This window comes from Mesoplodon mirus (genome assembly GCF_964341445.2).
Source record: "Mesoplodon mirus genome assembly, chromosome: 13".
In the NCBI taxonomy this organism is placed as follows: domain Eukaryota; kingdom Metazoa; phylum Chordata; class Mammalia; order Artiodactyla; family Ziphiidae; genus Mesoplodon; species Mesoplodon mirus.
The window spans coordinates 21,707,321-21,729,338 of record NC_138989.1 but is presented as its reverse complement, the minus strand read 5'-3'; the positions used below and the strand labels follow the sequence as shown (position 1 = coordinate 21,729,338).

The 22,018-nt window shown below is 39.6% G+C and overlaps 2 protein-coding genes across 4 annotated transcripts in view; one reads left to right on the top strand and one right to left on the bottom strand.

Moving 5' to 3' along the window:
- The window catches only part of LOC309814469 (uncharacterized protein), a 60,391-nt gene extending 52,118 nt beyond the window's left edge, over positions 1–8,273 (bottom strand). For all 3 annotated transcript variants that reach the window (XR_014295687.1, XM_082640386.1, XM_082640387.1), the window contains exon 1: positions 8,137–8,273. The gene's annotated coding sequence lies outside the window, so the exon portion shown is untranslated. The remainder of the gene's footprint in view (positions 1–8,136) is intronic.
- Positions 8,274–8,382: 109 nt separating this feature from the next.
- The window catches only part of PITPNB (phosphatidylinositol transfer protein beta), a 60,665-nt gene continuing 47,029 nt past the window's right edge, over positions 8,383–22,018 (top strand). Inside the window, exons 1-3 of the mRNA XM_082640388.1 lie at positions 8,383–8,484; positions 12,901–12,931; positions 15,697–15,842. Of these exons, the coding sequence (XP_082496514.1) occupies positions 8,465–8,484; positions 12,901–12,931; positions 15,697–15,842 (197 nt within the window). The 5' untranslated portion in view covers positions 8,383–8,464. The remainder of the gene's footprint in view (positions 8,485–12,900; positions 12,932–15,696; positions 15,843–22,018) is intronic.

The window sequence follows — 22,018 nt, the reverse complement described above, 5'->3', positions numbered from 1 at the left end:
GGCACGAACCCGTGTCCCCTGCATCGGCAGGCGGACTCTCAACCACTGCGCCACCAGGGAAGCCCTCAAATAGCTTTTAAAAGATGTTTGCACACAACAAAAATTATATGGTCTTTAAATACAGCAGAGTCGCTGCCTCACCTGACAGAACCAAAAATTCACAGGATTATGGAAGTTATTCAACCCAGCATAGTTGTGCAGAAATAAAAACTTCTCAAACTACTGTTTTAAGTATCATTTGCCCCTCTTTGTAAAGTACTATCTGAATCTCATAATACTACTGGCTACCTTGTTAAGCCACATCCTGCTATAAAGTATGAAATGGGGAAAATCAAACATCCACTTCAACAATAACAAACATTTCTTTCAATAAATGATGCTAAGATTATTTGTTATCCATGTGTGTGTGTGTCGGGGGGGGGGGGGAACAGGATCTCAACACCTCACACCATACACAAAAACTAAGCCAGGGTAGATTAAAGCCCCAAATGTAAAATGTGAAACTTTAAGACTTTAGAGTATCTTTATCACCTCTAGGACTTTCATAGCTAGAGAGCAGAAGTCAATGACTGACTTTAAAGCTTCAAAAGACAGGCTGACTCTCTTGTTATGGGCTAACACGACTGGTGACTTGAAGGTGAAGGCAATGCTCATTTATCCTTCCAAAAATCCTAGGACCCTTAAAAATTATGCTAAATCAACTCTGCCTGTGCTCTATAAACAGCAACAAAGCCTGGATGACAGCACATCTGTTTACAACATGGTTTACTGAGACTTACTGCTCAGAAAAAAAAAGATTCCTTTCAAAATATTACTGACATTGACAATGCACCTGGTCACCCAGGAGCTCTGATGCAGATATACAATGAGATTAATGTTGCGATCATGCCTGCTAACACAACATCCACTCTGCAGCCCATGGATCAAGGAGTCATTTCAATTTTCAAGTCTTACTATTTAAGAAATACATTTCTTAAGGCTATACCTGCCATAGATAGTGATTCTTCTGATGGATCTGGGTAAAGTCAGCTGAAAACCTCTGGAAAAGATTCAGCATTCTAGATGCCACTAAGAATATTTGTGATTCAGAGGAAGAGGTCAATATATCAGTATTAACAGGGGTTTGGAAGAAGTTGATTCTAAACTTCATGGATGATTTTTGAGGGGTTCAAGACTTCATTGGAAGAAGTAACTGCAGATGTGGTAGAAATAGCAAGAGAAGTGGAGCCTGAAGATGTGACTGAATTGCTGCAATCTTATGATAAAACTTTAATGAATGAGGAGCTGCTTCTTATGGATGAGCAAAGAAGTGGTTTCTTGAGACAGAATCTATACCTGGCAAAGATGCTATGAAGATTACTGAAATGACAGCAAAGGATTTAGAATACTATGTGAATTTAGTTGATAAAGCAGCAGCAGGGTTTAAGAAGATGACTCCAATTTTAAAAGAAGTTCTAACATGGGTAAAATTCTACCAAACAGCATTGCCTGCTACAGAAAAATCATTTGTGAAAGGAAGAGTCAATTGTTGCGCCAAACTTCACTGTCATTTTAAGGAATCACCACAGCCAGCCCAGCCTTCAGCAACCGCCACCCTGATCAGTCAGCAGCCGTCAACATCGAGGGAAGACCCTCCACCAGCAAAAAGATTAAAACTCAAGGTTCAGGTGATGGTTAGCATTTTTTATCAATAAAGTATTTTAAAATTAAGGTGTGTACATGTTTTTAGACATAATGTTATTGTACACTTAACAGACTATAGTATAGCGTATAACTTTTAAATCCACTGGGAAACCAAAAAATTCATTTGGCTTGATTTATTGTGATATGCGCTTTATACTGCGGTGGTTGGGAACCAAACCTGCATTATCTCACAGGTATGCCTGTATTCTCAATAGCCAAAAGGTGAAAGCAACCCATGTGTCCGTCAATGAATGAATAAGGAAAACGTGTATATACATATAATGGAATATCATTCAGCCTTAAAATGGAAGAAAATTCTGACACATGTTACAATATGAACCTTCAGGATATTATGCTAAGTGAAATAAGAAGCCAGTTACAAAAAGATAAGACTGAATGAGTCCACTTATATAATATTTACAGTAGTCAAAATCATATAGACAGAAAGTAGAATGATGGTTGCCAGGGGCTGGGGAGAGGGGGAATGGAGAGTTTTTGTTTAATGGGCAGAGAGTTTCAGTTTTACAAGGTGAAAAGAGCTATGGAGATCGATTCACAACATTATGAAATTAAAAATTAAAGATGGTTAAGATGATAAATTATGTATATTTTGCCATTTAAAAAAAGAGGAAAAGAAACTTATTTGAAATAGAATGCAGACCTAAATGTAAAAGGTAAAACTTTAAAACTTCTAGAACATTGTAAAATAAGATTTTTGTGACTTTGGGGTAGGCAGAGATTTCTTAGATAGGACACAAAAAGCATGAATCATAAAAGAAAAAATAACTTAAGACTTCCTAGAATTTAAAACTTCTGCTATTTGAAATATACCATCAAGAAAGTGAAAAGGTAAGCTGCTGAGAGAGAATATTCACAACAAATACCTCTGAGAAAGAACTTATATCTAGAATATATGAAGAACTGTTATGACTCAATAATAAAAAGAAAACCAATTTAAAAATGGTCAAAAGATTTGAACAGACACTTCACAAATGATGTACAAATGACCAATAAGCACATGAAAAAGTGCTCAACATCATTAATCTTCAGGAGAATGCAAATTAAACTGCAGTGAGATATTACAACACATCCACTAGAATGGCTAAAATGTTTTGAAAGGGATGTGAAGCAACTGGACTCTCATACATTGCTGGTGGGAATGTAAAATGGCACAACCACTTTGGAAATCTACTTGGCAGTTTCTCCTAGAGTTAAATGTCTACTTCCCTCATAATTAAAGCGAAATTTTCCCAAGAGAAATGAAAACATATCTACAGAAAGACTTCCACACAAATATTCATAGTAGCTTTACTTATAATGGCCAAATGCTGGGAAGAACTCAAAAGTCTATCACCAAGTAAACGGATAAACAAAAGCTGATATATCCATACAAAGGAGAATCACTCAGCAACAAAAAGGACTGAACTACACACAACATTAATGAATCTCAAAAACACGCTGAGTGTAAGAAGCCAGAAACAAAAAAGGACATAGTACAGTCATTTCTCAGTATCCACGGGGAATTGGTTCCAGGACTGGCTGCGAATAACAAAATCTGAGGCTGCTCAAGTCCCATAGTTGGCATATCTGAATTTCTGCATCTGTGTATTCAACCAACCAAGGATCATACCGTATTTACTATTGAAAGAAATCTGTGTATAAATGGACCCGTGCAGATCAAACTTGCATTGTTCAAGGGTCAATTGTATATCATTCAATGATATGAAACTCCAGAAAAGGCAAGTCTAATATAGCCATGGAAAGCAGTCATGCGCATGCCTGGGGCTGGGAGTGTGGGGGAACCGAATGGAAAGGGGCACAAGGAAACCTTATATTTTATCTTAATTTTTTACTTTTTGGCTGCGTCGGGTCTTAGTTTTGGCACACGGGATCTTTTGTTACGGCCCACAGGCTCTTCATTGCAGTGCATGGGCTTCTCTCTAGTTGTTGTGTGCAGGTTTTCTCTCTCTAGTTGAGGCACGTGAGCTCAATAGTTGTGGCGTGCGGGCTTAGTTACCCTGCAGCCTGTGGGATCTTACTTCCCTGACCAGGGATCAAACCCAAGTCCCCTGCATTGGAAGGCGGTTTCTTTACCACTGGACCACCAGGGAAGTCCCCAAGGAAACCTTTTAGAACGATGGAAATGTCACATATCTTGTTTTTGGTAAGGATCACCAGAAGTATATATATTTGACAAAACACTTCGAACTGTACACTTAAAATGGATACATTTTATTGTCTGTAAATTATAGCTCAGTAAAGTTGATTAACATCTCCTCTACATTAGAAGACATAAGCAAGATTTCTCTTTATAAAACAGGGATAATAATAGTACCTATTTTCTATGTGCTGTGATTAGTAAATGGGCTAAGGTTAGCATTAGGTCATATGAAACACTTAGGACCTGCCGTATAATATAAACCCAAAAAATGTTAGTGGAATAAAGTTTTCTTAAAGATAAATAACTCGGCACAAGAGTCACTATAAACCAGTGGTTTTCAACCAGGGGCAATTTTGCTCCAAGGGGACAATGGGCAGTGTCTGGAGACATTTTGCATCATCATGACTGGAGTGCTGCTACTGGCATCTAGTGGATAGAGATCAGGGATGCTGCTGAACATTCTACAATGTACACAACAATCTTCACAACCAAGAATTATCTGACCCAAGATGTCAATACTGCAGAGGTTGAGAAATCTTGCTGTAAACAAAGTGACACAACAATCCACATATAGAAAGAAAATATATAAAGTGCACATAATCAACATAGAATTTCGAGTCCAAAGTGACTATAGTATATATCTTCTACAAATCAAAAAGAAAAATCAAAACCAACAGGAAAATGAGCAAAGAATAAGAACATGGCCAGTAAACATGAAAAGATCCTCTCCCCGTAGAAAAATACAAAGTGAGTGAGACAGCATTTTTAAACCAATAAAGTGGTAAAAACAAAAAACTGTGACAATACCAAATGTTGGTGCAATAGAGAGGAACAGAAATCTACACTATACACTGCAGGTGAAAGAGTAAATTACAGCCATGTATCAATACATATATGAATGTATGTACATATATCAATATATGCATTCCTATTCATACATTAGTTACCCCTAGGGATGGAGAGGTGAGGAACTTAATTATATCTTAATTTAAATTACAGTTCTGCTCTCTGAAAGCTGTAAGTTTTAAAATGATACCCATTCACCGAACACCTAATACATATCAGGTAATGTGTAAGAGACACTTCATACTTTTATTCCTCACAACAAATCTATGTTGTAGATATCAGTAGCTCTTTAGGTACAGAGCCAGCTAGTGGCAGAGCCAGGATTCAGGCCAAGGGCTTTCCACTGCAAGGTCCAATCCTGTCTCGCCCACAGCAGTACAATATTATGACCTATGCCCTAATGTTTGACAATATTAATGCATTCTTGGAAATATTTCTGGTTTTCATCAAAGTATCTCAATCAAGATAATTCTGGAATGGGGAGAAGATAAAGAAAACAGGATGGCAAACTGCAGAGTAAGCAAGGCAAATAAAAGCTATAGACATCTCCCCTAGAAAAATGTGCATAGACATGAAATTATGTATATAATTTCAGTGGTTCACAAATTCCCTGGGAACACCCACGAAAAGGCCTTTGGATCCAGGTTAAGAACGTCTCCTTAGGGGGAAAAAACAGGCCATATTCACTTATAGTATTTGAAGGACCATCCAAATTTCTTTGACCAGAGTTGTACTTTATCAACTAGTGCATAAATGTTCCAAACATTGCTTGTGTTCAGAAATCTTTTGGTTTGCCTCAGTAAAATCTACTATCATTCTTACTGTAACAAGCTCTGTTCCAAACTGTATACGAGAAGTAATGAGACTGGTGGTTATATGAGGCTTGTAGAATTAAATTCAATTAGACATCTTGTGTGTAAAGGTTACCTTTGCTGAAGGATGAAAGTTAGAACAAGGGACAACAGATACCAGGCTTAAAAAAGAGGGTGGATCTTTTCCACATCCGGAAACAATTACTAATAAGTTATATCCCATCGTATGTCCGTATTTGCAAAAATGCATAAGATTCAACATCTTTAGTTTTAAAACAAGAAAATGCCACACAATCCATCAGCTTATTTTTTTTCATGTGTCATAATCTTTTTCTTTATATTTCCTTCTCTGTCATTTTGGGTTGATGGTTCGTCTTTCCTACTCTCTAGTCTTCTTCAATATTCCCTCATTCCGCCTTTTTTCTCTCTTAAACAGATGTACAGGTATTTAGGTATACAGATTTCATATTTTCTATCAACCTGAATTAGTATCTTTTGTTGCCCACAAATACATACACCTAAACTGGCTAATTTATCTTTTTTTTAAATTAATTTATTTATTTTGCGCTGCACTGGGTCTTTGTTGCTGCGCATGGGCTTTCTCTAGTTGCAGCGAGTGGAGGCTACTCTTTGCTGCGGTGCCTGGGCTTCACATTGCAGTGGCTTCTCTTGTTGTGGAGCACATGCTCTAGGCGTGGGCTTCAGTTGTTGTGGTTCGTGGGCTCTAGAGCACAGGCTCAGTAGCTGCGGTGCTCAGGCTTAGTTGCTCTGCGGCATGTGGGATCCTCCTGGACCAGTGCTCGAACCCCTGTCCCTTGCATCGGCAGGCGGATTCTTAACCGCTGCGCCACCAGGGAAGTCCGTATCTTGTGGTTTTCAATTGACTGTTTTACTATGAATCTTTACATGGGGAACGGAGACAATGTCCATGCTGTACCCTAGTTCAGACTTATGCTCCACCCAGCACACTATCTTTTCATTTACTTTACAAACATATGAGAGTTACTATGAGCAGCACCTGTACTATGCAGAGAATGGAATTAGTGAACACTTGTGGGAAGACTTCAGAAGTTACAGAAATGTTCTGCAACGTTCTACTTTTTCTTAATGACTAATTAAGCACGTCAACCACAACTTTATTCACGTTTTTAAAGCTATTTATATCTTCAGCCTGCATAACATCTGGGGAGAAACTACTAAAATGACTACTTATAAGTTTGGCAACTAATATTACCTCCTTGGACCTTAAAAAAAAAATCTTCCAGTGCTCATATTCATTGGTATAGTATTCAAATCTGTAGGTTGTCTATTCTTACCTTTAAGTATCTTCTATGTTTTGACCATAACCTCCTTCTTCCCATAACTGAGAACAATTACTTGTCCTAAATATAGTCTACGTGCCTCAACTTTTTATTTATTTTTATCTAGAAAAAAGTCAGTAGGCATACTGACAGAAGGCATACAACAGATTCCCAATCAACAGAAGCTACTCTTAGTTTCTAAGCTCCCTGAAAGTAAGAGCATGTGTTTCCTTGAATCTTCACCATCACAATAACTAGCATAGTGCTTCACACATCAAAGAAACTCAGTGGATCCCAGCGACTGCCTTAGGAGAAGATTCCAGCTTTAGGCAGATATTTCACTATTACTTTTTTTGGAGGCAGCCTTAACTCCACTGGGTGTATTCCATATAAATTTATGTAGAAGTGTTTTAATGATTTTTAAAATTCCTTTAATAACCTTTCAACAACTTCTCATGGTTCTCAGCATACAACGCAAACTCTTTACTATGGCCTAGTTGCTTAGTCCCAGCTTATTCCCCCCCTGCCCCACACACTTAAGACGTCCTAGCCACACCTGGCCTCCACCTGCTCCTCAACTACTACTCTAAGCGTATTTCAGCCTCCCGGTCTATTTTCCTCTAATTGGAATGCCTCCCCCATCTTCACAGGCTGGGCTAACAACAGGCTCAACCGTGGCCTCCGGAGAGTCCTTCCCTTGATTACTCTGCCTTCGCCTCTACCCTGTGTTATCGTATTCATGGAAGAGCACTTACCACTACGCCAAATTCTCTCTTATTTGTGTCCAAGTGAGGGCACGGACCGTGTCTATTTTGCTTCCAGGTGTATCCCAGGGCCTAGACCTGAGACTAGCACAGAGCAAGCGAGTGACCCTGCGCTACAACTCCTCCTAAGGCCACCTCCTGGCTTTCAGGCTGGCGCCCGGGTCGTGTGGGGCCTTCACCGGGACCCGCTAGCGTCTCCCCACAACAGGCCCCCTTTCCGGGACCTAAGGGCGCGCACCCCCTTTCCCCCCGGGGGGCTGGTCGGGAGGGTCGGACGCCCCTGCGGTCGGGTCACAGCCACAGCGGGATTCTGGATTCGGGGGCAGGAGGGTGTGGGCATTGGGAACTCGTGCAGCCACAGCTGTACGCGGCTTGGTTCTGGGCTCGTGGAACCGGCGCGCGAGCCGCCCACCCGTCCAACCCCTCTCCGACCCGTCTCGAGTCTTTAACACGGACTTCTGAAGTGAGGGGTCTGTGAAGAAGGCGGGCCTCCTTCTCAAGAGCAGTGAGAGAAAGTTTAGCTCTGGTCACCAGAAAACGACTTCGAGGGAACCGACTGGAAAACTCACCAGAGAGCGTAGTCTGCACAGCCGCCTCGAGAACCTGACTGAACGGAGGAAACGCCGACGGGAGACGACCGAGCGCGCGCTTAGTGCGCGCTGAGCCCGCACAGCCGCAGTAGAAGCCTCGCGCGCCCAGGGTGGGGCGCGGAACTGGGGCGGGGCCAGCTCCTCTCGCGCGCTGACGTGACGGGTCGTGGCGGAAGGGTGTGGACGCGCAGGCGCCGCAGCGGCCCGGGAGGCAGGGGCGGGGCCGCGCAGGCGCCGTGAGAGGCGGTAGCGGCGGCGGCGGCGGTGGTAGAGGTAGTGGCGGCAGCTGTGAAGGGGTTCCGGGAAGATGGTGCTGATTAAAGAATTGTGAGTATGATCGGTGGGCGTGAGCGAGGTTCCGGGACGGCGGTGGTGGGAGATTCATTGATTGAGAAGTGGCGGAATATTGCTAAGAAGGAACGAGCCTCGGGCCGGCCGCTCCCTGCGCGCACCCCCTCCCCCGGCCCGCGCCCCCGGCCCGCTCGAGGCTCCTCCGCGGCGCACCCCCAGGCTCCCCTGGCGTTGTCGTGGTAACAGTGCTGCCCTCTCCCCACCCAGGGGCGGAGGCGGCAGGGTCCCAGCCGCAGCGCGTGGCTCAGGAAGGCGCGGCTGGGAGTTTCCGCTGAGACCCGCCTTCTCTCCCTAACCCCCTCACCCCCGTCTGAACCTGGGCCCATCCCCAGGCTCTCGGGTGGGACCCAGCCGAAGCCCAAGGGTGGGGGAGACGCGGCGGGTCTCTGATTTTTCCTCCGGGGTAGAGCCTGTCTGTAACCCGCGGGAGGTGGGCTTGCCAGGTAAAGGTAGCCCTGGTGTCGGGGCTGGAGGTGGGACGTCTGTGCCCTGAAGTTCATGCTGGAGTCGGGAGTCCGGAAAACATGCTCTTCACTGAGCAGTGAAGCTCTCCCTTCACGGGAGAGCCATGTTTCTGCTCTGAGTCTCAGTTTCTACATCTTTAAGATGGGGTGACACTCTGGGCTCCGTGTACTTCCCGGGGTTTAGATGAGGCGTTAACATGTGGTTGGTCAGATAAAAGGGTTTCCAGGTGCATCAGACCGGCGAAGTGGTTTTGTTGAAAAGTTACGGCATTTCCTACCAGCAGGGATTGTGAATATCACAGGAAATCTGTGTTCAGCTGTCACAGCTGGTTCGTGTTGTCAGCATCCCTTGGGCAACTAGGGATTTCGAGTGTGGCCCGTTCTTGGGTTTTTCAAATGCTCTTTTGATTTTAAACTCTTAAAATTCTTGGCTTAATTTAGCTAACTCCGGACAGCTTATTTCTAGTGTTAGTTCTCAAACTTCTTTTAAAAAGTCACTCCTGTCGCTTCTCTGCTTAAAATTCTTCAGACTCCTTATCTCACTGAGAATAAAAGCCAATGCCTTTACTATAGCCTAGGAGGTCTTAACACTATTTTGTGCTGTGATTTCAGTTACTGCCCTTCCCTTGCCCCTTCCAAGCTCACAAGTTTTCTTACTGTTCCTCCACTACTCCAGGAAAAGTTCAGTTCAGGGCCTTTCTGCTTGCTGTTCCCTCTGCATGAAGAGCTCTTCCCTCATCTCACTAACTCACCTCCTTTCAGGTCTTTGCTTAAATATCACCTTAGGGAATCCCTCTCTGAAGATCTAATTGCACCCCCCCCCATTTGGTGTTTGCCTTCCCTGCTTTATTGTTCTCCATAGCAGTTATCACCACTAACATGCAACACAATGATTATTTTTTCTATTTTACTAGATGTGTTCTCTCACTGTATGTAAACTCCACGAATCTGTCTGTTTTGCTCACTCTCACATCCTCAGCTCTTAGAATAGTCTCCAGCACATAGTAAGTGTTCAATAAATATTTGTTAAATAAATTAATGAAAAATTATAACTTTATTCAGTGACAGGGATCCTGAGAAGAGACACATTTTCAGTTAAAGCTTATTTATAGTATTGAACTTCGGATTTATAAAATTTTTCTTCCAAGTCGTTTGTACAATGTATCATGCAAGTGTTATCTCATTTATTACTCTGAAGTTTTTGTAACTGGTAAGTGGCAGGTATTAAGACTTCTGGAGGAAATAAGACAGAAGGAAATTGACTTGGCCCAAGTCACATAGCAAGTGCGTTGCAGAACTGATTTTAGGTCATAGATCTAGTCATTTTTCTTAGTTATTTCCTCCCTCCTAAAATGTGAATTAAGTGTTCAGTAGATCCCTTCGACAGTTATGTGAGTAGTATCAGGCTAAATCATGGAAAGAAATTCTCATTGGGAATTTGCATGCTGTGCTTTTTGTGAATCATTACTTTCTTTATAAAAATTTTAATGTACCGAGGTAACAAGTGTTGAAATGTGTTCAAGGTGTAATACTTTTTCTGGAGGAGTTATACAATTACATTTCTTAATGTTCACTCCTCATGTATGTCTCCCCTAGACTTTTTTTTTCCTCCTAGAGTTTTTTTTTTTTTTTTTGGCTGAGGCGTGGCTTGTGGGATCTTAGTTCCCCAACCAGGGATTGAACCTGGACCCTTGGCAGTAAAAGCATGGAGTCCTAACCACTGGGCCGCTAGGGAATTCCCATTTTCCTCCTAGACTTTTTGAGGTCAGAGGCTGTTGCTTATTTTATTTAAGTATTCCACAGCACACATCTAGTCTAGCACACTGTAAGAACTCAGTGTTGTTTAACAAAAGAAATGGTTCTTCCTACTCACACGTCAACTTTCTAAAATTGTTTTTGGTCTGGAGCAATGAATAGGTCATTCCTATGTGAAGATGTTGGTAAACTGTAATATACTTTGGCAAATGTTTGTTGTCTTAAAAAATGCCATCTATTTTTGACATGAATTAAAAGGTTAGAAATAACTTTCTCAGATTGGGGAGTTCCCTTCAGGTTGTTGCTTAAGCAATAGGTGAAATTGCCATTAGTGTAAAAGTCCTGGTTTTAAAGAACTATTTGTAGTTCGATCTGGAAAATTATTTTAGAAGGATTTTCAGAGAAGTTTGAAAAATTTCAAATTGCTCTAAAAGTTGAATACTGCTTTTAGAATAATAATACAAAATCAAAGCCTGTTTCTTTTCTCTTTTACTTTTTCTTTAGCAAATCTTGAAGAAGTTACTTGACTCATCATTCATTCACAATGTCCTTATCAGTCATTTTCATTTTGTGAAGTAAGTTTCCCTGAAAGTGTTAGTATATAAAAATAGGGATCTTCCTACTAGTAAGTAGTTGTTAAAATTACTCAGCAGTGATTCTTTGGTTTTGTGGAACTTTAGGGAAGTCTTTAACTGTTTCCTTTCTGTTCTTTCCTTCCATTTCCTCTGCATCCCAGCATCCTCATTTGGACCTTTGTACATCCTTGCCCTGCCTCCCAAAAGATGGCTTTTCCTCACCTTCCTGCTTCTCAGTGTTTTTAACCACCTACAGATGACGTCTTCAGGTTAGCTGTAGTTATGTCACTTACCTTTTGGAACAACCTTCCAGGATTCCTTGTTGTCTAATAAATTTAATAGATTTCTTACCATTGTATTCCAGACCCTGAAAATATGCTCCCAAACTGTATCTTTGTCTGTATCTCCCAAAATATGCTCCCAGCCTGTATCATAGTCTTTCCCCCTGCCTCCGCCATAGTTCATTTTCTGTTACTGAGGCAGTGAGCAAGTTACTGTGTACCCTGAGGAGACAGCCAAAATGATTAGGTATGGAAGGATTTTGTATAACAAGTTTATTCTTGATGAGAATAAAAATTAGTAACCATTGTGACTTTGAGAACGTTTGTTGTCTTTAGATGACCATTATCAGAAAGACAGAGTGATGAGTAACCCCCAGTAGTCAAGGAGGAGGGAGTAACAGGAGACCTGTTTTTACACGTGTTGGAGATTAAGGTGATGTGGGCTTTCAAGCATCCTTGTTTGAGGAGACTAAGTAGAGAGAAACAGGTGAAAAGTGAGCTGAAGAGAAGTTGGAATGAGGAAAACTACTGGGAATTTTCTGTAAAATGAAAATTGAGGTAAATGCCATGATTTTTTTTTTCTCTCCTCATAGTAGAAAGAGTTAAAATAAGATTTTAAATGGCACTGCTATGGTAGCTCGATGGTTAGGAGGGAAAAGTCTGAGAATGACGAGGCCAAAAAAGAAAAAGTTGCTATCTTGGACATCAACTATTATCATGAGACATTTGATATTCAGTGATGGCCTTGGTTTTCAGAGCTTATTGTGGAAATAAGTGTGAGGGTACTTCCCTATAAAAATCTGGAGATAAAATGCAATATCCTGATATATAAAATAATTCATCGTAGAATTCTTTTTTCGAATTCATCTTTAGGAGCATTATGCCTCTATACTGGTCCTTTTGTATGTACAGTAACAAACTCTTGGACAAGATCAAACACAGAAACCTTATATTGAAAAGGGGTCATATTTATAAAGTTCAATGTATTTTCCATGGTAAAGTTTTTTCTTACTAAGTCTAAAGGACCTTTTACTTGTTTTTCTCAATAAAATTGAGAAATAATTGGGTAGTGGGGAACAATTTTTGGAGGCATTCATTCGTGAGATTCAAGACATGTATTCTGATGGGTAGTTTTATTTCCCCCATTTAAAAACTCTTATTTAGAGCTGTAGTCATTGCAAAGACCCTCTTCCATAAAATACATCTTGTACTAAGCTATCATTGGATTTAAAACGAAAGCTCTTTAATCGTGGAGATCTGTGTTTTAAAGCCAACTATTTCATGTTTAACATATTTGTTATTCTTTTGTCTTTTTAGCCGTGTGGTTTTGCCATGTTCGGTTCAGGAGGTAAGTCTTGCTTACATAGTTTATTTTGATATGCTAATCTAAAGACATATTCTCATTGTATTCATTTACCTTTACTTTGCAGTTTATGTGACAGAGTGAATTATGATGTGTTAGAGATAATTAATTGTAAATGAATTTCTGTTAACACTGCCTTGTTTTGGAAGGGTCTTAGAATGTAGATTAACTTCCTGTCTGGTGCAGGAATTCTATCTACAGTATCCCAGAGAAAGAAGGTTCCAGCCTCAACTTAGGCACTTTAGGGTTAAGTCACTTGCTGCTTGGAGAAGCAGCCTCCTTTACTGTTGCATATTTTAAACATTTGTCATTACTTTAAACCAAAATCTGCTTTCCTATAAAGTTTGCCTGTTGTTTACAGTTCCTTCCACTTGAGCAAAGAGAAGTAAGCCTGTTCTGTCTTGCACATGGTGACCTTTCAGGGTATTTTTTGACAATTCTCTCTCCTCCTCCTGGCCTTTTTGTTCCATCTTCTCTGCGTGAGGTCACAAGGTTAAACATTCCCAGCACATTCATTTGGCCTAATATAATGTGATCTCCAGACTTTCTCACAAGCTCGTCTCACCACTCCCTGCACGTACTGTAGTTGTTGCTCCCAACTGAAAAAGTGTTCCCAACACAGCCTGACCACAGAACCGTGAGAGATCATTGTGTCCCTTGATCTGCACGGTACAGAAATGTATCACCTATTCAGAACTTCCATGTCCTGCAGTTGTAGCTCTCTGTAGTATAGCCAGGAATGAGGATAAAAGCAGAGACGGCTTCTGAGAAATCAAGATACATGTAGGAAAACCCATAAAGGCCTTTGGGTCCTCCTGTAACTTGCACACAGCTTGCACTCCTAAGTTATCTGGTTTTCCTAGAGCTGACACTCGATTAGAAGCAGTGAACTGGACGTGGGACAAAACAAACTGATAACCTAAGACGTGACAGCTGACAGAAGGCAGACAGAAAAAAAATGAAATGCGGGAACTGAAAAGGCGTAGCTAGCTGTCTGTCACTGTTTCACGTAGACTTGAACATAGCCGCATGTACCTCAGTAGTGCCTGAGGTTTCTGTATTAGAGTGAATTAGAACACTCGAGACAAGCCAGGCACCCCTATTCTTTACTTGTACAATTGTTTGAACTTGAATGTGGAAATTGACATTTGTTTCTGTTAAATTTTTCTTTTGGTTTCAGCTAGTTTCTGAGCTTGGTATTGTCACCCAGAATAATCTCAGCTTTTTGTTATATTTGGAGTTAATAAACATGCCTCTTGTCTTTAAGTTATTCTTAAAAATGAGAATGAAAGCCTAGTAGCATGTGGCAAAATATCAGTCCATTAATAACATATTTTTGGATACTGTTGTTCTTTCTGTGTACGTTTTTGTTACTCCATTCCTGACCAAGATCAAATTCACCCTCTGGCTTAGAGACATTTTAATCACGTTTTCAAAATATCACAGTGTTGAGAAGTATATTTTGAAGGACGTAAGGATTGTAGCATTACTGGACTAACCCTGGTGTGGTATCATGAAAACCAAAAGAAAAAAGATAGCCCTTTCTGCAGTCTAAAATCTCTACAAAAACTTTTTTGATGTGTTTAAGAAACCTTTCCAAATTGAGTGTGTGTGTGTGTGTGTAAATTAACCTGCAAGATAGCATCATATTCCCATGGGCTTTTTAGATATGAATATTTACTGAGCTTACAACCACCCCTCTCTTTTTATTCCTCAAATAAAATGTTAGTTTTGAATTATTACTTTTGAGAGGTAGCTTTTCTTGGAAAATATGCTTAAAAAAGAAAAAAACCTTTCTTCAGGCTGTCTTCATTGGAAAGAAGAAATTTAGCCAAATTTGTAGAGACTGGAGATAATGCCATGATTGAGTCACTAGAACAAATTAGAACACAAGAACTTTGCTTTTTATCATTTGTTGGAACCGTTAGAAACTCCAGATTGGCACAGAACAATACTGCCCACCCACAGGTATTGGCGAAGTCCACTGAGAATTCTCATTCACTTTAAAATGAAATAGAAACCACTATCAGCAATTTCTTGCCTTTTATGGTAATACTTGCATATTTATAAATACTTAAAAAACAGTTTCTGTTTACTGGAGAACTTCACAATTAACTGTTCTGACCCTGGATACCCAGTACTGTTTGTGTTTAGGTGGGCAAGGGCCAAATCAGCCATGTCATGTACATAAGCATGGAAAAGAACACCCCAGAGGTCTACTAAAATTTAGACTGTAATGGTTCTTTGTACTTGTAGGCTTTTATTGTTACACTCTATATCCCTCCTCATTATTGAGAACGGTATTCTGATTGCTCAGCTTCCTTATTTGGCGAAGTAACAATTATGTTCCTTCCATACCTTCTTTAGAAGTTTGTGAAACTAAATGAGGTATAATAGATATGAAAATGCTTTGGAAAATAAAATGTGTATTTATTATTCAGAAAACTGAAACAAGTGTCAAGATGTCTTGATAAGTGGATAGTATATGTTAAAGCACCAGAATATTTGTAACCAACAATTTTCTTAAATAATGAAAATCTTGTGAAATATTATAGTTTCTTGAAGCTGTATGATCATCTGGTGTTTGTCTCTCTAAACATATTGATTTCTGATTTGAGTCATGTTTTCATATAGAACATATGTGCTAAATTGTTTGGATGTGCTTTTCTATATCTACAATAAGATTTTAGCACAGGAAGTTTCTGCATTTATGCTGACTTATTGAAATTCTGTACTCTTTGATATTTCAGTATCAGGTTGGGCAGCTTTACTCTGTTGCAGAAGCCAGTAAGAATGAGACTGGTGGTGGAGAAGGAATTGAAGTCTTAAAGAATGAACCTTATGAAAAGGATGGAGAAAAGGGACAGTATACACACAAAATTTATCACCTGAAGAGGTAAGCAGGGTGTTCACATTTGGTGCTTAGTCATCATATTAAACAATCACGCTTTGACTACCCAGCCTACTTATTCAGTATGTAACTACCTAACTCACTAGTAGATGTGCTGAGGTGCTTTAAAAAATTTTATTGTGAGCCCCCCCAAAAAAAATTTTTTTCATCGTGCTAATATGTTGCATTTTAATTTTTTGAGAGTGTTTCTCCCCCTTTATTAGTTATTTTTAAATTAAAAAGTGATCTGTCTGCTTATTAAAAAATTCAAACAGAAGATTATAAATTAAAAACTTAGTCCCCATCTCACATCATCACATACCCATAACTCCAGAGAGAAACTAGAAACAGCCTAGAGTTTATCCTTACAGATCATTTTCTATACATATTCAAATAAGTTTTTAAAAAACATAGAGATATGTCACTTGTATCATTTATTGTTTCCCACAGCAAATGGGATCATACCATACATATGGTTATGCACTTTGCATTAATTTTCATGCAGTGATATATCACGAGCATCCTTTCATGTTGTTATTATTTAATGCCCTTTCCATTCTTTTTAAAGCTGAGTAAAATTTCTTGGTGTGGACATAAGCTTAGTTTACTTAACCATTCTCTAAATGGTAAGTTGATTTAGGTGTTTTAGGTATTTTCCTTTTTGTCTGTTACAGGTAGTATTTCTGTAAGTCTTTATGCCTTAGGTTACTATTTCTCTAGGAGAAATTCATTATAGTAGGATTGCTGGAAGTCCATGCTCTTTTAAAATTTTGATATTATTGCCAGATTGCCTTCCAAGAATTTGAGAACATTTGTTTTACCATATTTTTCTATCTTTTTAATTTTTGCCAACTTGATACACAAAAAATAGCCCCTTGTTTAAATTTGCATTTCTTTATTAGTGAACTTGAATGTCTTTTCATATTAATTTGGACTTTTGAATTTCCTGTGTGACTTGACCCTTCAAATCCTTTGTTCATTGTTTTTATCTCTTTTGTTTGCAGAGGTTCTTTCGCACATTCTCCTAAGTTTGGCAGTCTAATCTCTGTCTTTGGCATAAATATTTTAAAATAGAAAATGCATACCAATATTTATCCAAGGGCGAAAGATCAGTAATGGTTTTTAAGAGTCTTTTTTTGTCAGTAGTGTCCCCAGTTTATCAAAGGAAGAGGGAATCTGCTCTGCTCTTGGCTTTCTTCTCTTCATGTTGATTAATGCCAGGGTTTTATAGAGGTTTTTAAAGTTGCAGATAAGCTGTGATGATTAGTATTTTTCATATTTTCTCAGTTTGAGGCTATTGCTTCATTTATAATGACACATGAATATAAAGTGGGTCATCACTTTGTAGAACCTTAAATTTTACTTTTATTTTCACTTAGAACACAGCATTTCTTTGTTTCTGATGCAGGTTTGAATGAAGGCAGTAACTTTGATTAATCAATTATCCATAAAGACTGTGTTATTCATGGTTTCTGTTAATTTGTTAGCACCTTAAGCATATCTAAAAGTGTGCCATTTGAGAGAATTTTAGCATTCTAGATGGTATAACCTATATAATATTTATAGTATTGAATTTACTTATGTTTACTCAGCTTACTTTTCTAGCATTTTACATTTACTCATTAATTGAATTTTACCAATATATAAAAACTCCCTTTATTATAAACATTCAACTCTCTGGAGCATTTAAAATAAACCAAAAAGTTTGATATATAAAATTTTCTGTTGGTCTACAATGTCCATATAAACTTGAAATAGATTCGAAATATCCTTCATTTGTAAACTAAGAGTTGGAATATTGAGAAAATGTTTGATATATTATTACATGGAAAAGACCAGTTGCTAAATTTGTACATAAATAATATGTTGTATATAATTTTTTTTTTTTTTTTTTTTTTTGGTGGTACGTGGGCCTCTCATTGTTGTGGCCTCTCCCGTTGCGGAGCACAGACTCCGGACGCGCAGGCCCAGCAGCCATGGCTCACGGGCCCAGCCGCTCCGCGGCATGTGGGATCTTCCCGGACCGGGGCACGAACCCGTGTCCCCTGCATTGGCAGGCAGACTCTCAACCACTGCGCCACCAGGGAAGCCCTAATTTTAAAAATTAATCAGAAAAACGCCTAGAAAGAGATTCATTAAAATGTTAAGAATGTTTTTCCCTTGGTGGTGGAGTTATGGGTGATTTAAATTTATTTTACTCTTCTGTATTTTTGTTTAATGAGAAAGTAAAGAATGATAAATGTTAATTTTGAAATATCTGATTTAGGTGACACTCCAGCCATACATAATGGATCTGTTAAGTTCAAGAGGGCTGTATAAATATGGTTAGTGCAAGAGATATTATTATTCTGGAGGGATTATTGGGATGAGGTTCGGAATTCCTTTTAGGCAGTTAAATAAAGGAAAACCTTGGCTTTGGAGGCCAGCCTCCCAGCACAATCTGGCTTCTGGAGCTGCTTCTTCATTCCTAGAAGGAGCTGGAATCATTCCACAGTACCCTTTGGTTTCACCGTTTCATGCACTCCTTTAATCCTCATTGCAGTCCTGAGACATGGGCAGTCTACACATTATACATAAGAAGACACTAAGTTTCATATTTACTCGAAGTCACACAGCTAGTAAGTGGTGGGATGGAGACTGAGCCTGGATTCTCTGATTTCTAATCCCATGCTCTTTTGGTCACAAGTCACAGTCTCAAGGGCCTGCGCTGATGAGCACAGGTGTCCCATGAGAAGGGTGAGATGGGGTCTGATTGGATGGTGAGGACTATCTGATGCTCATAGAAGGCTGGCCTTGTCACACCGAGATGGCAGTTCTGGATGGAAGCATGGAGAGGCATGAGACAGGAAGCGGGAGAAGGAAAGAAGTTGGCAGTAATGGATCTCAGACAGTGTGGCAGATAATAGCCACTCTGGTGGTAATGAAAAACAATAAAAAAGCTGTCCATTAATAAAGACAAAACAGGGACCCACTGTCACTGTGGTCCCGTGGGGGAGGTCATGGAGCAAGGGCAATCAGATGTCCATGCTCAAAGTCATCAGTGTCATACTGAAGGCACAGTAGCCCCAGGATAACTGTTATGGAAAGGTAAAGAATCGTTTAGCAGCAAGTGCTCAGGCCTTCCTGTGGAGGAAAGACCACAGGCATGGCCCAGGGCTGGCAGTACAGCCCCATCAGACTTCAGTGTCCTGCAAGGGCATCCGTTCAGCATGCTGAAGACATACCCACAGTCCCCAGAGAGTTTTAGAGCTCTCTCCCTGAGGAAGTTAAATTTGTATCCAGAAATATATGTTCCCTTTTCCAGGATTTATTCCATTGGGAAACCTATGGTGCTCTGTGCACTGTCACTGTATAGCATCGATAGATAGGCTTGCAAACTTGGCAAACCTTGCTGGGTAAGTTGGTTGGCTGAGGCTGCCAGCACCTTACTTTACATTTGGGACACTTGAATTCTGAGGTCTGCTTTACCCAGTGTTATCGAGGTCTCTGAATTCCCTGGTCAGTACGCTTTCCCATTTCAGAAAAAAACACTTCATGGTAAGATATACACACTTAATCTCAGCCAGAAGATTGAGAAACAATCTTGGTGAAGTATTAAAAAATTCAAAATTTAATACATCCATAACATGCTTCGTTAAAGAAGTTCTCAGGGCTACCAGCCTTACAGTAGAGGTTGAGGAATAGTATATTTTTCCTACATAAAAATAAAATAAATACAAAATTTAGTGATCATCGCAAGGGACATTTCAAATGTCTGGTTTCCCTGAGTCTCAGGTAATAGTCCTCTTACGGGATGATATTCTTTCCATTTCCTTTGATAACTTATAGTGAGTGTTCACCCATTGTGATTCTAAGCAGAGGATCTAGTACTTCCTGTGTACTGGTCACTGTAAGTGCTCTAGGTGGGAGCTCATTCATTCCCCATGTCAACCTTTGCTAGTGAGGGAACTAGGTCCAGTAACTAAGATTTTAGTAGCTGGCTGATATGTCACTGCTGTTTGGTAGCAGAGATAGCCCAGGAACCCAGGAGGCATTGTGGCTCCTCTTTATTGCTCTCCTTACTGCTGAGCCCTGTGGGAGGAAATCTTCCATTTCCTAAAGTGAACTCCAAAAGAGTTTACAGAGAAATTTCTTCCAAAGACCATGGATTTCACCACATCCCATTTTCTCCTAAGTCTTTAAAGTCGCCAGTCTTTATCCAAAATAAAGTTGAACTTAACAAGGTACTTACTCAAGATTACCCATGTATCTCCAATTGTTACAACTCTGTCCAAAGTAAAAACCCGTGGCTCTAAGCAAGCCCATCTCTATCGTCCTCGAGAAGTGTCCTGTTCCGCCTCTGTCCGGTTGCTCATAACCTGCTTGGTTTCCTGAGCACAGCTCAGATCCGTCCCGTGCATTCCTTGACTACTTTCATGCATATTGATCCTTCTTCCCTAAACACCATCACTTTTTGTCACTTCTCCATTTCACACCTAATCCGGTATTTCTGTATGCATACATATTTGTCTTGTTGTGTACCCCGTTTGCCAAAAAAGTTTGAGGACGTTTCCTAAGGTTGTTTAATATACACTTAATAGTGGATGGTGGGGAGGGGAGACAAGTTATTGGTCGAAGAATTTTGAAGCTGGTCAAGGAAATGTGGTGCAGCTTTTAAGATGGTATTTCAGAGAAAAACTTGCAGCTGTCCTGAGACCTCATGCAGACACACTGACCAATTCTTTTGCTATTGTTTTCTCTTCCTTCTTGGGGAAAATCAGCATTACTGTTTTTTATTCCCCATAAGCATTATAATCTAGCCCTCTTCAGTCAGTCCTGGATGATGGAGAATTCATAAAGCTTTACCAGCTCCAAAATGGCCTCGTTCCTCAAAGGTTGAAGCAGAGGTTTTATTGAAAATCATTGTTTAAAAGTTTCATGTGGTTCAAGTTAAGAGCTCATTTTTGTAAGCAACAAGAGTCATTTGCCAGGAACTTAAGTTATGTTCGTGTTTAAAAATGAGAAGTTTAAATCATCTGAGAATGCAAAGGTTGATTACATATGATGTTTCACAGAGATATGAGCATCACTGAGTAAGTATAGTAAGTAAGAAATTAATAAATATCAGCCAAATAGAGTAATTCGTTCTTTAGTCGAGAATTAGCTGTCAACATGTAATTTTTTTCTCTGTATATAGGCCTGAGCCTTAAGATTTGCATAGTTCAAAGTTTTCTACATCAGGAGTGACCCTATTTCAGAAGAATGTCAGACATTTTCCAATGTAGTTTCTTCTTTATGGTATATTTCATTTCTCATTCCTACTTTCCTTTTGTTCTGTGAAAAATACTTCTTTCTCCTTTTGTTTTTTATAATTCTCTTGAATTTTAGAGTCTTGTTATACCTTCCAGAAGTTATTCAATTTGTGTCTGGCGATTTTATTCCTTTCCCACAAGTTGGGGAATTTTAAGTCAGTTTTTAATTTTTTCCCCCTTATATCTCTCCCTTTCTTCCATCTCTAGCACCACTGCGTTAATGCAAGCTCCATGTCTCTCAGACTTCTCCGGTTGCCTCCCTGCATTCATCTCTTGCTGTTCATTCTTTTGACTGTTATAAATAATGCTGCTATAAATATTTGTGTACAAGTTTCTCTGTGAACATACGTTTTCATTTCTCTTGGGTATGTACATAAACATGTACATGTACCTACAATTGGAATTGCATACAGTAACTCCTCACTTTTTGAAGAAGTGCCAGACTGTTTTCCAAAGTGATTTTACCATCTTACATTCCCAACAACAGTGTATGAAGGCTCCATTTTCTCCACATCACTGCCAACACTTGTTATTTTTGGAATTTTTTTTTTTTTTAATGGCAGCCGTACTAATGGGCGTGAGGTAGTATCTCATTGTAGTTTTGATTTGCATTTCCCTGCTGATTAAAGATGTTGAGCATCTTCTCATATGCTTATTGATCATTTGTAGATCCTTGGAGAAATAACTGTTCAAATCTTTTACCCATTTTTAAATTGGGTTGGCTTTTTATTGTAAGAGTTCTTCATATATTCCGGATACTAGTCTCCTATCAGATACATGATTTGCAGTATTTTTCCCCCATTTGTGAGTTGTCTTTTCATTTTCTTATATCCTTTGAGGTTTAAAAAGCTTCTAATTTTGACATTCAATTTATGTTTTTTTCTAAGAATT